Below are 17,499 nucleotides of genomic sequence, written 5' to 3' on the forward strand. Positions count from 1 at the left end.
AACAAAGTTTTAAGAATTTGAAAATCTGCAGTCGTTTCCGAGATATCGCCCTATCCCCATCCTCGCTGAACACCCTGTATACATCTGCACTCCATGGACAAGTGGGTGAAACATTCATTGCTAAAATAAGTTATAGACGGACAACTAGGTAAATGGAAAAATAATTAATTTTACGACGCACACAACATTGAAGCCATTTTTTAAATGCTGCTCACTTTAAAACCTGAAATCGGTTTATGAAACGTGGGGTACGTACTTAACAATTAACAACTTATAATACACAAATTGTAAAGGGCATTCACGGTAGGGAAGTATATCGGGTTTGCCTTACAAAGAAGTAGAGTACCTACCTACCTACAATACCTAAATTGCGTGATTTTCGCAATAATCAACTTTCATGTCCATAAATAGTATAAGTAGTGTATGAAATAAGTTTATTCTTTTTTTGTAAGATCAAGAAAATAATGTTTTCTGATGTTTTTTGTTTTTATATCACTTGATTTTTTGAATATGTAGCTTTATCAGAAATTGAAAGTAGAGTAGTTTTTCTTCTTACACTATATTATCCTATCTCTTGTAATAAAAGAAATATAGGCTTGGACACGCAAAATCAATCACACTGTATAGACCGTAACAATTCAAAGAAATCTATTCTACTCGGTTATATCTAAGTTTTCTGTTTCAAAAATCCATCATGGCACCACATAGACACTGGAAAAACTAAAAAAAAACTTTTCCATTACTTTTATTCAAAAAACAAAAACACATTAAATTCATCTTGTAAGACTGCAATTCTTTCCACAACTACCGTCTCTCTATAGGCTGAAAATTGATTTCAACACCATTTGCTAAATTTAACAGAAAATACTATTATCATTGAATTTAGTTATAAATTCAATGCTATTATGAATCAACAGTAAAAATCAAGTTATACGTATTTAATTAAATTTATTTTATTTTATTTATATTTAATTAAAAATACGTTCGATTTACTACCTACTGCGTTTTCTTTAGAGGCGAAACTTCATAAAAAGGCACCAAACGATTATCAAACACATATTGAATGATCCTTTCTGTAAACCATAAAAATATAACAAAGACTGATAGAAACTGGATCCATGCCCATTTCACTTCTTGCCAGAATCCCGGTGTGTAGTAGACGTGGTGTATCGGGTACTGGATTATTAAATTCAAAACAAATTCAGATGATTTCCTTGGTGTTTGTGTCATGTATTCATTTATCAGACGGGTTGAAACTACAATAACAAAAAAAGTGTTGTTGGTAAATATGCCACAAACTGCTCTATAGAAATATTCAACATAAATTTGATGATTTTGATAATAATAGTGGCTATTTATGGATACATACCATTTCTTAAATTGTATTCCTCCAAAATCCGTGAAAGATCAAATTTGTTAGTATTCTCTTCTTTTTCGTTTACAATAGGATAATTGTATCTTTTGTTCGTCTTATGTTGGTGGCATCCTAATGGTTCAAATTGGAACAGTCCTAATTGGGCATTTAATGTAATGTCCCTCGTAAAACTTTGGCCATTGTTCTGTACAATGATGGCTGATTGCATTTTCATGGGGCATACTGTCTTAAAAATAGTGAATTGAACACCGACGGCATTTGCATAGGTTTTCTTACATGTAAACTGTAGTCTAATGTTAGGATTAGGTAGAACGACACTATTTCCAATTCGGTAATGTCGACAGTAACACTAAACTGCAGTTCGTCAATTTTATCATCTCCATTCTTAGTTACTTCTATTACCTGGAAAAGCACGTTGCAATTATTAGAAGCATAGGCGAAACAAAAACATACCTTGACAAGAGGGCACCTGTCAAATTCCGCATATTTTTGAAGGAACGGGTAATTACTACAAAAGATCGGCGAAGTGGCGACATTCGTTAACGCGCCAAAAATATATTCACCCCTAAAATGTACGCTCGGCTGCTCGTAGAATGAGTCCTGCTTCAACCAAAACGCTAAAAATCAATGGTTGGAAATTCCGCTATTTGTCGCTTACCTCTACTGTTATAGACTATCACGAAAGGCGCAATGACGGAAATTATTCTTAGTATTAAGGTAAAAAAAGTTGCTTTCGAAATTAAATAGGTCTTGTATTTTATTGGCAAACATTTAGAATAGATTTCTAAAACCACCATTGCTTTTCATTGGGTGGAAACACTTAAATGAATACAATGTTGATATTCAACCTGGTTGCTTAGCAATACCTGAATAGAAATCAATAATTGCGCATTTATGCTGTTAACCATTAACAATAATTGTTTACAAGGCAATTGAAGCAGTAAATGGTTTGAAGAATGATTTCTCTGTAGATGGTGATGGTGTACTATATATTCCAGGTGCCCGAGGACTCACAAGTCACAAAGCTTGTATTCTTATTTTATTTTTAGTTGATATTTTTTACTTAATTTAGGGCGTGACTTGTACACACCTGGCGCCCAAAATTATATGCACTTTGTCAAATGTCGGTGGCAGTTTCACTGGAAGACCCGTTTCTCCTGGCTAGCCGTTGCCAATTCCCTTTTCCTCCTTGAGGTTCGCTGCACTACGTGACACCAGTCGGTGCGTTTTCGGGCCAGCGGCAAATTTCTTTCGTAGACTTGCGTGACGGCAAATATTTTTACAACCGTACAACTAAAAATAGGAAAGTCATATTCGCACGAAATAAAATATTCTACGCCTGTTTCAAACCGCGCATAAGTTGAAGCACTTTGAATCTGCGCTATTATCAACAAAGGCGCACCTTCACACCAGGAAAGCTGAAACCGTATAAATCCACGCAGGAAACCCCTTTAATCTGGGCGAAACGTAAGGCACATTCATCTATATATTTCGGACAATATCGTCAACTTAAGGAGAAGGCTAATTAGAGCTATTGTAAAATTTCGTTTTTCGATTGCTTTTCTACGCCGTGATTTAGAAATCTTGGTATCATTACAATTACAATGTATTGTTAAGTCGTTTATTTCCTTTATTGTTAAGTACCCAATATACTCAATATTTTGTATTCGTTATCAACTAGATCAATTAGAGGGTCAAGTGGTATCAGTTTTTCTATGTCAAGGATATAAATTAGTTTTGACGTGTCTCAGACATGTGCTATTTTTTGCTGAATGAGACTAATTTTGTTTTTTTTTATGTTATTTTATTTTGTACAATGCAACCCATGGTGACCCAGTTTGTTCAAATTGGCGCTTTTTTTCTCTTCTCGTACGAATCCGAGTTCGGGCACAGACTTCAACCGTTTCCTTCAAATTATGGTGTAGATCAACATGTTGGGTCTTCCTGGCCCAAAATGATCGCTAAAGCTGAACAAGCCCCATGTTTGAATTGTGGTCAAGTTCAAAGGATCACAATACAAATGTCTGGAATTCATAAGCACAATAAACGGCAAAAGTTAAAATTTGTGAAAAGTGAACATAAAAACAGGACCCACTTGGCAGATGTCTTCGGATTTGAGGAGGTCTGGTAACATCCTTTCGAAAAAACCGAAGGATAAATATCTCATGACCTTGTTATAGGAAAGCATTTCGTTCGTAAAAAAATAAGTAATTTGATGTTTTGCTGTTATTTTTCTATTGGATACAAAACACCTGTCCAGCTTGCTCAAAACAAAACAAAATTGAAACTTACAATTTTAGGGGAGCTTTTGAAACAATAAAAATTCCTCTTGTCCGCCTGTCTGTCTGCTCCTCGTCTAACTCGAGAACGACAAGAGACAGCGATGTCAAATCTTGGCCAGTTGATTTCGACAAGTTCAAGCATCAGTACTATTGAATATGAGCCGAATTAAAAGTCTGGTTTCCGAATGCGCACATTGCGAGCTGAGTGGCAAAAAAATCCCTTACTAAAAATCGTAAGCGATTCTTCGTATCTATATATAATCTCTCCTCGTACTCATCCGGCATCTGCTATAAGAAAAATTCCAATACTGACTGAAAATGTCTCAATTAGAGAAACTCTGTAGCCTCGATCAACTTCCGAAAATTCCAAAGAATTTATTACACAATTTTTGATTAACACTTACTAAATCTTGATCACGAGTAGAAAAATGTCTGACATGACAACTCTATCTGGGTCAAACAATGGATTCGAATAAACACACAATCAGGCAACGACAAAAATGTATTCCGAAACACTGAAAAAAAAGTAAAACAAAATCCCTATAAGAAAAAAAGCTTACAAAGCTTGTTTGGACATATTACCCCCCACGCAGGCATCGAAAATGAAAATAAGAAATCTTAAAATTACCTTTTTTTTAAATAATCCAAATAATCTGATCGTACAAGATTTTCCAAAGATAGGAACACTAAACTTACAAAAGAGCCGACAGCTTCTGAACTTTTCTTTGATTTATAACATAGAATTAAATGACAAACAAAACTGGCTTAATGAATAAGATAAACAAATTTTCGGTGGCTGTTCAGACGGTTTAAACTTTTAATAAGAACACCTTATCTTATAAACAGCACGTGCATTGATTAATTTTCCCTTATCACAACGACTAGGGGCCTATTTCATAAAGTTGCTTTGCAAGATGTGACTTACTTCTAAAACCTTATCTAAATTAAATAAATAACAAAAGCGATCAAATTGAAACAAGAATTACGCATTTACACATTTTCTAAAAGCAAAAAAACCACTGAGAAAAAAATTCAAATGAAACGAACCAACTCTGTGCTTAAAGTAAATAATCCCCCAGATTTACTTAATAAATTGAAATATATTTAATAAAATAAAATAATAAGTACAAAATTGCGGCTATTTAACAAAAATTAGACACCGTCCATACTACAGAAATTGTACGCACATTTTATTACTTTGAGAACTTTCCACTTGATTATAAATTTGTTTATCAACTTATGCCGTTAAACTCAGAATACAGCATTACAGCTCTTAATTGATCTATGAATACTGACATGATTTGGCTATTTTGCTAAAAATATCACTCGAAAGTGGACCAAAAGATAAATTTTTTTTTGTTAGAATTTTTTCTTTTAATGAAGCTAGGTACTGTAAAATCATTGTATATGTATCGTGCTCAGTAGCAAATCAAATTTTGTGTATTTTAAGAAAGGTAATAGAGTGAGTTTTTAAAAATCTTGATTTGACGCTTCTTTTCATTGTCAAAAATTCAAAGTGGTACAAAAATTTAGTTTTCCGAGTTTCCGACCCTAAATCAACCGTTGCGAATCTGGAGGTACCTATTGCAATAAGAAGCCATCTTTTGTGTTCAATATGACTGGTTACACCACAACTATCACCATAACCCAATGGTAAAATTGTTTGGCTCCATTAGATGACCAAATCAAAATTACAATGCGTTTGATAGGTACCTGCTATTAGCGTAGTTAACAATAACGTTTAAATTTATAAACGATTTTTGAATATCAATGACAAAAAGTTTAGGTCTAAAATAAAAAATTACCATTATATAACCTCATTAACATTCCACGAATGAAGTGATGTTTTGATGGACAATTACCTATGCTGTAATTATAGTATCAGATTGGCGGATATATAATGTAGTACCTACCTAATCAGACATGCTCCAGTTTTATATGATCATGAGTAAGTAATTATAACAATCTGTTGTGCACTTATTTAATGTCTCTCAAAATAAGCTGAACTTTGGTATCTATAAATCATTTTTTTGTAGGTAATTCATTTCGGCAAAAGCGCTATTAGAAAAAGTGAAACTCCTACAAATATGATTTTAAATAATTACGATCAAGTTTAATCCAAATGTTACGGAAAATATCACGATGCCATGCCATTTGAAAGCTGTGGGTGCCTCCTAGGAAAACCTCCATAAATCCGACAAACATATTTTAGTCCTAATTAATACCTACTTTGGATTCACCTTACTTTATCAGAAGGTATTCAATAAAATAATTGATCAAGGATATACATTATTAGAATAAGACACGATGAAAAATTCATAACATATATCGAATAGCAATTTCCGAAGTAGACTCGTACATATTAATTTTAAAATTTATAAAATCGAAATACCCATAATTTTTTAATAATCAAGCGTAAATGGTAATTAAGCAAATAATTCTTTTTTCATAACACGATAAATTCCGAATTTGTGAATGCTACATAATTGATTGTGATTTATTGGAAAGAAGACCCCGCGGAGCGCGCGATCGTCACAAATTATATAAGCTACGTCGAGACGAACTTTAGATCAGTTTTGTTCACTGATTTGACAACTGATCATCATAAGGGTATGTCCTTTCTTATTTTGAAAATTCTTTGAACTTTTACTATGTATTCGAAAATCTGTCTGATGCATTAAGAAAAGCAGCGCAGTTTTCTAAAGAATTTGTAAATTTATATGGCAATATTGCATGGCTATTAATTGTTTAATTTTCTGTGAATATGTATAAAAACAACTATACATTAATTAATTCCCATGTTGTAATACTCACTACTAATACGGGCGATGACAATATATTACATATTATGTGTAAATTAATCATTTTGTATAATCAATTTAAGAATTTTAAAAATGTCTCGCCTTAAACTTGGAAATGGAAATGGGGTGATAAATAAAAGCTTCTTGAGGATTTTTGTGCACCAAAGATGGTAACAATAATGTTAGGTAATTATCTGAATTTCCAGATTTTCATTAACTTGCTTGCTCCCTCTAAACAGGGTGTTCAGTTTCACGCATCTGACGCATCTCCATATAATATACCTACCTAAGTAAAACAGAAGTTGGAAACACAAAAAGAAGTGCTTTAATTTAGGGAGAGTTTCATTAAAGCACACTTTTTCTGTCTGCAATTGCGACAAAAAACGATGAGGAATGTTTTTAGGGCGCAAGCTTATAATATTTTCGTACAAATTCCAAAAATCCAACTCCACTATCGGTTATACAAAACGACCGATTATTCTTGGTCTTAATATCAAATTAAGGAAAGCAATTATTACCGACTGTCGGTCATTATTGAAAATGTCTAACTTATACAATTTGTCCATTTTGCGAATTCCTTGCAAGACGATTACAGCAACAACCTGTAAGTTTACATATGTAAGCGGTGTCTTCCAAATTGAAAAGTTTGTTTTGAACAAAAATTTTTGAATTTAGGGTAACATGATGAGGTAGTGTATATTTTTCCCGAGGGGTAAACCGCAACCCAAATTTTGTACACTGATTTCCTATAAATATTAGATTTCCTCTGAGTTCCTTCGAGTTCTTCAGAGTTCATTTGATTTCTTCGGAGTTTCCCTGATTTCCTCCGAGTTCCTCCAACTTCCACGAAATACCTCTGATTTCCTTGGAGTTCCCTCGATTTTCTTTTGGAGTTCCTGTGAGTTCCTCTGATTTTTTAAAGTTTTTTAATTATTTCATTGTTATTCCGTTGATTTAACAATTTCCTGGTACGTAAAACCCGAGGTAAAACCATAAAAAAAATATAAAAGTGTCAAGTGTCAAGTTAAAAAGTAATCGTAAACGATTTACATAAAGCGCGCATTTCCACTTGCATTCATTTCCCATTTGTAAGATGCAACTTCTGTTAAAATCGTAAAAATCCGCCCACAAATATGAAAGATAGCGTTGCACATGGGCAATCCATTGTTGACGTGCTACTTCAATTTCAGTTTATGAGAAGAATTTCATTTCAATGCTTTTCTAAATAAGAAAGTTGGAACTGCGCATGCGCAAACCTAAATTTTAAAACTAATGTTAGATTTTCCTTTGTTCCAAGCGCCTAAGTATCAAATTTCACTTAAATGTTCCATAGATAAAAAAGTTGGCACTGCGCATGCGCAAAGCCAAATTTTGAAACTGGCGTTTGATTTTCCTTTATCCCAAGTGCCTATGTATCAAATTTCGTTTAAATTCTTCCATAAATAAAAAAGTTGGCACTGCGGATGCGCAAAACCAAATTTTGAAATTTGCGTTTGATTTTCCTTTATTTCAAGTGCCTATGTATCAAATTTCATTCAAATACTTTTATAAGTAAAAAATTTTGCAATTCGGTTTATAAATGGTCGAGATGCGAAAAGGGCACTGTGAATTTTGAATCGATTCGATTCAGCTTTTGGCATTGCGTATTGTATGGCTAAATCTATGCCCATATTGAATTTCATGCAATTCAGTTCATAACTCACGGAGATGTAAAAGCGATCGAACATTTCTAAACAAAGTTATCGTTCACACGGACAGATAGATGGACAGACAGACAAAGGAACAGACGGAGAGACCAACCGGCAGGCGACAGATAGCAATGCAAAATTATAAACGATCTCTAGGATCGTTAATAAACGGCAAAAGTGTAAAATTATGGAACATGTAAAAAACGGTTTTTTGTTTTTTTTACAATAACTTTTTTTGTAAGCGGTACAGAAAAAATTCCTTCCTTGGTACAAGACTCGACACCATAACGAACCAAATAGCGAAAAAAGTAGAACAATAGCTCTTAAGATAAAGAACTAGTAGCGTCGCAAAGTTAGCGGAGCGGACGGACGGACGGATAAAGACACGACCTTAGACGAAACACTATTTTATATTTTAATAGACCTATTTGCAATGAGAAAAACTCATTATTAAATGAGAAAAATACCATAAACAAATAAACAAATTAGTTAAGACCAAATTAAATAATAAAATGCAGCACGAGTTCCTTTGATTTCTTTAGAGTTCCCTTGATTTCCTCGGAGTTCCTGTGATTTCCTTGGAATTCCTCCTGAATACACATGGAATTCCTTGGAATTCTTAGCTTTCCTAGGAGTTCCTCCGGAATTCCTATGATTTCCCATAGATTTCCTCAAACGTGTACACTGATTTCCCATCGCGGTTTACCCCTCGATTTTTCCAATTAGTAAATTCTCAAAAATTTGCTATGAAAAAATACTGAATTATATGCATAACGACACAAGTTCCGAAAGTTATTCCTTATGATGTGGCTTCGCGTTGTAGCTATCTATAAGCAAAGAGTAACTATAAACTCTTTGCTATAAGCCAGTAAATGAACGTGGAATACGGCGATACTGTGTAATTTTCCGCGTCTCCACCGAATCGCATGAAAATTTGGATTTAGGTTCTACTTACCCTCCACTTCAAAGTTGATTTTGAGCCCAGGGTTGCTTTTTATTTTTTAGGGGAAAAAACTACCCCTATTAGAAAAAATCGTATAATTGTAAATTAAAGCGGGTAATTGATTCAAATCATCTTTTAAAGGAGTGACTAAATATCAATTAACATTAAACAACATAACTTAAGATTTTATCACAGTTTAACCTCTAAATCTTACCTCTAAAATAGTTATAATTAAAACAATGGCCCATGTGAATAAAAAGAAGCATTTGTGCTTATACTTGCAAAATTCAAAGTAATTACTCGTAAGTGCCCCCTCACACTGGGCGACCTAGCAGCGCTGGTTAGCCATAGGACGGGACGCAGTGCAGAGCTGCTGAGCAGCCCAGTGTGAAGGGGCACTTATGAGTATTTACTATGAATTTTGCAAGTTTAAGCACATGCTTCTTTTTATTCATACGGGCCAATGCCATAGGAACTTTGACTCCACTGATTTGCATGGAAATTTGGATTTAGCTTATTCTTACCCTCCACTTCAAAATTGGATTTGTGCCGTTGGTTGCTCTTTATTTTTTAGGGGTGGAAACTACCCCTATTAATCTTGTAATTGTAAATTCAAGCAATTTGGGATTATGTATACAGTAACATTAAATTTTGATTTCTTTGCTATTTTTATTAAATAAATATACACATATATACGCAACGCTTATATATAGTTTGTAAGGATGGGTGAAATGTCTGTGCCTAAATAGCACATTACATTATGTGTATCTTACAATGCTCCAGTAACTACACGCCTTTTGGTGTATTAAATATGTGATTGGTTTTTTACTCATAAATCGGTTAAATTATAAGCTACGAAGTGCTTTAAAAAACAATTTTGTAGTTTTTTTTAAAAGCTATAAGATTATTCAAATTAATTTTTTTTTGAACCCATATTTTTGAAAGCGTTGTAGGTGAAAGGGCTCGAATGAGTCACTAATGACGAGTGTATGCAAACTTTGAACAGCCATATCTTCGCCAATTTTTGTTTTACAGAAAAACAAAGAAAAGCAAAAGCTACATTTTTTTATTCTTGTAAATTTTTCGTAGCACCAATACTTTTGAAGTTATTTTGAAAAAAATGCAATCTTTCAAAATTTCAAAATTTTTTTTTACTTCAAAACTCTCGTCAAAACTACATTTTTTCAAAAATAAGCACTTTGCACCGGTCAAACTTACAGATCATATAAACAATACATAAATAAAGTAAACTGTAAAGCGGTAACGCTTAATTACAATTGGGGTGCTAATTAGGGGGCGATTTCCTTGATTTTTTTACCAAAAAAAAGGACCAACTTTATTTTGAGCGGAACTCACTTAGTTTTGATGCTAGAAACTTTTCTTAAAAACAAAAAGAAAGGTTTTTTCAAATAGTTTAAAAAAGTATTCATAAGTTTTCCCCGAAAAGTGCTACATTTTTCGGTTATTTCACGTTGAAGTACTCGATTTGGAATTTGACGAATGAGAACCTACTTTTCATAAGCTACAACTTTGCTTCTACTGGGTCTACAGACTTCATATATAGACCATTTTGTTTGTTTTACTTTTTTCGATACAATACTTACTTTTAGAGTTATTTGCGAAAAACACGTCTGAAAACGCGGTTTTTTTGTTGAAAAATGAATATTTTCTCTCGCAAATAACTCGAATACCCCTCACCTTCACCCCCCAAGTAAAAGCAACCCTGGGCTCAAGTTCACCTTTGAAGTAGAGGGTAAAAGGAACCTAAATCCAAATTTTCAAGCAAATCCGTCAAGGCGCGAAAAATTACACGCCAAAACGGTCATTTACTAGCCTACTTATAGTTATTTATGCATCAAGGGCATTAAGGCGATATTTATGCCGAGGGCCACAGACCCCGAAGGATTATAAGTCGCCCGAGGGTTAAATATCGAGTAATGCCTAAGGTGCATACACAATTTTATTTTCCATCGTTCCAAATAATGCATTTCCAATATACAAATGTAATGATTATACAATATACATTAAAGTGCTTCCATATCAAGTAGCATCTTTTTTTATTACATAATATCCGTCAATATATTTGACAGGCCGCTTGAGGGCATAATAAGATGACAATCCCGAGGACAATCCATTATACCCTCGGGCGTTATAGACTGCTTTATATATCTCATATGACAAATATAATAAAATATTGGCATATAATAGGCAAATGAAAAACAAAAATTATTATAGATGTATACGACGATCATTGTAGATTGTAGATACGGAGATGCAATTACAAACTACCCTTATTTCGTAATGTAGAAATCATGGCTGAAGAGAAGAAAAATTTTCTCTTTAAAAAAATAAAGTTTCCACATTTTCAAAACTCTGAAATTTCACATTAATTCAGTTGTTACACATTAGGTAACGCCTCAATCTAACTTAGGCAGACCCTGGAAGGCATAGGGCTGTTATTGACCTTATTAAAGACAATTTCATTCGAGGAGTACACTTTCTGGACATTTCACAAAAACTTCACACAACTCCAAAACCTTTCTTTTTGGGCGTGTGGTCATTTATAAGTTTCGCCAAAGTTCGATTTAAAATTAGAGAATCCCATTTGAAATAAATAAACTTTGAGGCTTTCCGATTTTCTAAAATTGAAATCTCCAAAACGGAAAAAAATTTTAAACAACAAAACAGCAAAACCGAATCTAATTTTCACGTGTTAACAAAGAGGAATTCTATGAAAATAACTTTACCTTATTACGATACTGACACCGTTCCATTCGCGTAAAGACGCTTTTAGATAGTTAATTTAAACAATTTCAGCGTGTCTATATGTCTACCACATATACTACAAAATACACGCCGTTTCTTCCAATTAGTTTAAATTTTACTATCATACACCAAAAAATTATCAAATCTAAGTGATCACTTTCGCATATGAGGTTACTGTCTTTTCAAAAATGATTTTGGCATGGTCTTGTCTATATTTTTAACTATTATTTGTCTATTAATAATATACAGGGTGGCCATTTGAAAACGAAACAGAGCCTATTTAGGGGACCTCAAAACATTTACGAAAAAATCCTCGGACCCGTCAATTTTTGATCCAAGGGGGAACCATTTTTTTGCTAGTTTCGCCCCCCTGAGGGCAAAGTCGTAGCGGGGGTGACAAGTGCCCTCAAAATTTTAAATCGAATGGGGGGTCGAGTGATACCTTATTTTGAAGGTATTTTTATGTAGAATATAACTCTTAAGATTTAAATCAGTTTTTTTCAAGTAAATGTTGAAAATGTTGGCCTTCGACTTCCATACAATATTACAGGTTTTGTTCAAACCTTTCCCGTATATTTTGCAAAACTTCTGGGGTGATTTGACGACATTCATCAATTATTCCTTGTCGCAAGTTCTCTAGCGATGTTGGCTGACTAGCATAAATTTTAGTTTTTAAATGTCCCCATAACAAAAAATCTAACGGACTTAAGTCCGGGGAACGAGGAGGCCATTCGATAGCTCCTCTTCTTCCAATCCATTGTCCTGTAAACGTTTGGTCCAAATATTGAAGAACCCTTGCAGCATAGTGGGGTGGCGCACCATTTTGCTGAAATACTAGACGATTTTCCAAGTACTCGTTGTTATTTTCTAGTATCTCCACTAATGCTGGATGAATCGTATTTTCTAATAACTCCAGGTACATCTCTCCTGTTAGATTGCCAGGTAAAAAGAAGGGGCCTACGATATGGTTACCAAAAATGCCAGCCCAAACATTCAATTTTTCGGGGCGTTGTGAAAGTGAGAAAGTGTTGATCATTTGTGGCTTCTTCAATAACAATAACCAAGATTTCCGTTGCAGAATTGGCATAGCCACTTACAGGTATTAAAAAGAAGAAAAACAACAAGTACGGTTCAGAATGTAGGAGAACAACATTTTTTGTATTTATTGTTGTATTAATTTTTGTTATTTAACTAATTCGTTTACAAGCATTATTTTTCATAAGAAAATGTTGACACGTTTTTGTAACTTTTATTAGCCCCTGTATCGGCTAGGCAAATTAGTAGCGATTTAAAACTTAAGGGTTATAATCCACATAAAAATACCTTCAAAATAAGGTATACTCGACCCCCCATTCGATTTAAAATTTTGGGGGTGGTCGTCACCCCCGCTAGGGCTTTGCCCTTAGGGGGCGAAGCTAGCAAAAAAATGATTCCCCCTTGAATCAAAAATTGACGGGTCCGAGGATTTTTTCGTAAAAGTTTTGAGGTTCCCAAAATAGGCTCTGTTTCGTTTTCAAATGGCCACCCTGTATAATAATAATAATATACCTATATAATAACTTTAGGGTTCCTTCGTTTTGATCAAAATTAACGTAATTGGTTTGGTGTAATAAATTGAAATCTAAAGAAATTCTACGGTACCCCTAAAATACCAATGATACTTCCTCTGAATTACAGGGCAGGACAGGATTTACATACATTAATAGTTATTATTTTTAAATAATAAAGCAATTAGAATGATAAGTAGATGCTTCAAACTGAATGTTAATAAGCAAAATTTATTCTAAACAGATGCCTTCTACGGCACCATGTCAAGGTTACAAAATTAAATAACATTCCTGAAAATGATTCATTTAAAAAGTGTTAATTATTTACAGATGGAACCAATAACCGTTCAATCAATCACGTTTTTTCCTCGTGAAAACGCAAAGGAAAATTACACGGACGAATACGATCTAGTAACCAAGACCGAAACTCCCACCGCTATCTTTCGTAGAGGACAAACTATTCACTTTGACATCAAATTCGATCGACCCTTCAACGAGCAAAGAGACACTGTGAGGGTCGGATTTTCATTGGGTAGGTACAATTGCGGCTTGAACAAGTATGAGTACCTGCGTTGTTTTTAGGACCAACTCCGAACGTTACAAAGGGAACTCGAGTAATTCTACCGCTCCTGCACTTGCAGACGGAGTGTCCCAAGGCGAACAGGTGGAGTTTGGGATTTAGAGGAAAAACTGGGAATGTGGTCCACTTGCACGCTCACATTCCGGCGTCTGTACCTGTTGGTATTTGGAATTGTTCGGTTCAAACGAATATTGCCGGTTCGCGAGATAAAAGAAGTGACTATAAGGTGAGTTCGCTGAATAACTTACGTAGCTGATGAAGGCATTCATTTAGAGCGATGAAGAAATCTATATCATATTCAACCCTTGGTGCCGAGAGGACCCCGTCTACATGCCCAAAGCAGAAGATCTAAATGAGTACATTCTGAACGAAGTCGGTAAAGTTTGGGTAGGCTCGTTTAATCATCCCAAAGGGAAGAAATGGATATTTGGACAGTTTGACGAAATGGTTCTACCTGCCGCCATTTTACTGTTGGAAAAGTCGAATCTGGCCCATTCCGACCGAGGATCTCCGGTTTTGGTAGCAAGAGCCATTTCGGCGATGGTGCGTGTCTTAGAAATTTGGGACAATTATGATACGAGTAATTTTAGATTAACTCAAACGATGACGACGGCTTGCTCGTGGGGAAGTGGGACGGAGATTATTCCGACGGTACATCGCCGTTTGATTGGACTGGGTCGACTGCAATCCTGGATGAGTATCTGATTCACGGTGGAGTCCCAGTCAAATACGGGCAGTGTTGGGTTTATTCGGCTGCAATTGTAACGGTCTGTCGAACCTTGGGCATTCCTTGTAGATCTGTAACGAATTATGTTTCGGCGCATGACACCAATCGTTCCCTTACAATTGATAAGTAATTAACTCCTCATGATGGAGGTATACACTTTAATTTGTCAATGTTACAGATACTTTGACATCTTCGGAGAGCTTATCGAAAACGGGCCGCAAGGAGATTGCAACGATTCGTGTTGGAATTTCCACGTATGGAACGACGTTTGGATGGCACGTCCCGATCTTCCCAGAGGTTATGGTGGTTGGCAAATCATAGATGGAACGCCTCAGGAGCTTAGCGGCAATGTATTTTGCTGCGGACCTGCATCCGCTGAAGCAGTCAAACGAGGCGAGGTTGGATTTTTGTACGACACCCCATTTGTATTTTCTGAAGTAAACGCAGACGTATGTCACTATCAAGAGGATGACGAATCTGAATGGGGATTTTCGAGATTATCCATAAACCGCTATCAGTAAGTAATTTTACCTCTTAAAACTCTACGTTTCAATCGGCCCTTTTATAGTGTCGGTCGCAAGATATTGACAAAGCATCCTCAGAAAAATGACGATCTGGGTGATTCGGATATATGGGATGTTACTGACGTGTATAAAAACCCGGAGGGATCTGAAGGAGAGCGACAAGCTGTTGCAAACGCAATTAGAGGCGTTCCACGAGCTCAAGAGCATTACAGCGTTCCCCCAAAAACCGCCGAAGACGTGTCGTTTGATTTGATTGACATTGAATCTGTACCGTTCGGAAAAGATTTCGACGTAGCAGTCGATATCAAAAATAATTCTACAGGAGTACGAAACATCACGGCGGTTTTAACCGCTTCATCGATTTACTATACCGGCACAACTGCCGCACGGCTTAAAGCAGCACGAGCAAATTTTGCACTAAAACCTGGTCAAAAAGATTTAATAAAGTTGCGCGTGCCTTTCTCGGACTACGTCAACAAATTAGTGGACCACAGCTTGGTCAAGCTGTACGCAATTGCTAACGTCAAAGAAACCAAGCAATCGTGGTGCGAGGAAGACGACTTTGTACTTACGAAACCCACGATGAAGATCGACGTCAAAGAACGCGGAAGATTGGGAGAAGATATGAACGCGACCTTCAGGTAAACTGGCTTGTTCCCATCGGATATTTCATATAGGTGTGTTACAGTTTTACAAATCCAATCGACCTCACGCTAACCAACTGCAAGTACACCGTAGAAGGTCATGGTTTAATCAGACCGAAAACCGTAGATTTTCGGGATGTTAAAGGAAAGGAAACTGTTGTATTTGCGGAAACCTTGACACCCACTTTGAACAAACAGCGAACACTCGTTGCCAGTTTTTCATCAAAACAGATGCAGGGTGTCCAAGGCAGTACCACTATTATAGTAGAATAGAGCACTTCCAGATGTTATTTGGACAGCTAATGTGACTATTGTTATGATTAAACCATTACGAAATATCCGGAAGTAATTAATGTGCAAAATTTCTTCAATTTAACCACACACAATTGATAAAAGAAGGGGTTTCGTATCATGTATGATCGTCATTGGTTTTCGTGTTAATTTTTTTCGGATTAGTTTGATATTGCTATTTTTGTCGCAATAAAAAAGCGTTTATGTGGTCAATAAAAAACCTATTTTAAGAAATTACATCCTGGGTACACTCGCATATAATTTAATCACAAAATTTAGCAATTACATATTGCATAACAGGTACTTGGTATTTTCATAATGAAATATTCATACAAGTGTTGAGTGATTTGCTAACAATTATCCAAATTAATAGCCTCTTCCTTATACAACCTACTGTCATTTAGTTTGTCATATACACGTACCTACATTGTGCCAAAGACTATTCTCCCAGAACTGCTACCTCCGAGGAGAAAAATGAGACATTCTGCTTGCGATAGAAGTAAATTCCAAACTATCTACCAATTAGCTTGCTTTGGAGCATGAGATTGGTCAAAAATGTGTAGTTACGAACTATTCTTTATACCGAAAAAATGCATCCATACAAAGTTAATGTTGTATTGAAGCTTTTTTGGCGTTTAATGTGATCGAAGGCTAGAATTTTACGAAAGAATGACTGGAAACCTTCATTTTTCAAACAATATTGTGGGCTCGAAAATTACCGTTACTGGGCCCGAAATAACCCTGCAGACAGGCTGGAATGTTTGCGAGGCATGTGATTGGACCTTCTTTTATCGAAGGAAATTTGAACGGTTATCGATATCTCCAGTTTCTTCAGCAAGAAATAGTTCCAGCCATAAACAATTTCACTGCCGATATTTTAAATACCCAAAAACATGTTTGCGATCATTTGTATCGTTGCACTTGCAGTTGTTAAATGGGAACCATTTTCAAGACTTAAAAATAGAGCCGTTTTGCCATAGTTTGTTATGTTATTGAATTGTTTCTTGAAATTTATTTTGTAACAGATCAAAATGTAATATCATCTAAGAAACGAATGAATGTACGTATGACATATGTTTAATAAAAAATGTTTATTTGTTACTCAGTTGTAAACGTTGATTAACAAGACTAAAAAAAAAAACTAACGGCTCGCCAGTCAACTTCTCCTATCGCCAGTAAAAACTCACTTACCTGGCTAATAATGTAAAATACTATTAAAATTGACAATCAAAATAAGTAATACTATACACAGCCTGTTTAAAATTGACAATTAAAATAAGTAATAATATACAGGGTGTTCCAATTTAAAAAAAAAAATTATCAATCTCCAC

The 17,499-nt window shown here is 35.1% G+C and overlaps 2 protein-coding genes across 2 annotated transcripts; one reads left to right on the forward strand and one right to left on the reverse strand.

The window, feature by feature from the left end:
• Positions 1 to 1,430: 1,430 nt before the first annotated feature.
• LOC116172328 (transmembrane protein 231-like) lies at positions 1,431 to 2,304 on the reverse strand. Its single transcript, XM_031489521.1, has 4 exons — positions 2,034 to 2,304; positions 1,829 to 1,992; positions 1,652 to 1,777; positions 1,431 to 1,597 (listed from the first exon to the last, which is right to left on the reverse strand). The coding sequence occupies exons 1-4, from the start codon at positions 2,170 to 2,172 to the stop codon at positions 1,586 to 1,588; spliced, it is 441 nt and encodes a 146-aa protein (XP_031345381.1). The 5' UTR covers positions 2,173 to 2,304; the 3' UTR covers positions 1,431 to 1,585.
• A 3,856-nt stretch (positions 2,305 to 6,160) lies between these two features.
• Positions 6,161 to 16,215, forward strand: LOC116172196 (hemocyte protein-glutamine gamma-glutamyltransferase-like). Its single transcript, XM_031489354.1, has 8 exons — positions 6,161 to 6,267; positions 13,733 to 13,934; positions 13,985 to 14,208; positions 14,256 to 14,525; positions 14,573 to 14,835; positions 14,888 to 15,226; positions 15,278 to 15,874; positions 15,922 to 16,215. Exons 2-8 carry the CDS (start codon positions 13,733 to 13,735, stop codon positions 16,148 to 16,150), a joined length of 2,124 nt encoding a protein of 707 aa, XP_031345214.1. The 5' UTR covers positions 6,161 to 6,267; the 3' UTR covers positions 16,151 to 16,215.
• The last annotated feature ends 1,284 nt before the right edge of the window (positions 16,216 to 17,499 follow it).

This window comes from Photinus pyralis, unplaced genomic scaffold, assembly GCF_008802855.1.
Source record: "Photinus pyralis isolate 1611_PpyrPB1 unplaced genomic scaffold, Ppyr1.3 Ppyr1.4_LG5, whole genome shotgun sequence".
NCBI classification, from domain to species: Eukaryota; Metazoa; Arthropoda; class Insecta; order Coleoptera; family Lampyridae; genus Photinus; species Photinus pyralis.

Coding starts and splice junctions, on each gene's coding strand:
- LOC116172328 (XM_031489521.1), bottom strand. CDS start 2,172: ATGGTGGTTTTAGAAATCTATTCTAAATGTTTGCCAATAAAATACAAG. Junction 1,993..2,033: donor GATAGTCTATAACAGTAGAG/GTAAGCGACAAA, acceptor ATTGATTTTTAG/CGTTTTGGTTGAAGCAGGAC. Junction 1,778..1,828: donor ACAGGTGCCCTCTTGTCAAG/GTATGTTTTTGT, acceptor GTGCTTTTCCAG/GTAATAGAAGTAACTAAGAA.
- LOC116172196 (XM_031489354.1), top strand. CDS start 13,733: ATGGAACCAATAACCGTTCAATCAATCACGTTTTTTCCTCGTGAAAAC. Junction 14,836..14,887: donor CGTTCCCTTACAATTGATAA/GTAATTAACTCC, acceptor TCAATGTTACAG/ATACTTTGACATCTTCGGAG. Junction 15,875..15,921: donor GATATGAACGCGACCTTCAG/GTAAACTGGCTT, acceptor GGTGTGTTACAG/TTTTACAAATCCAATCGACC.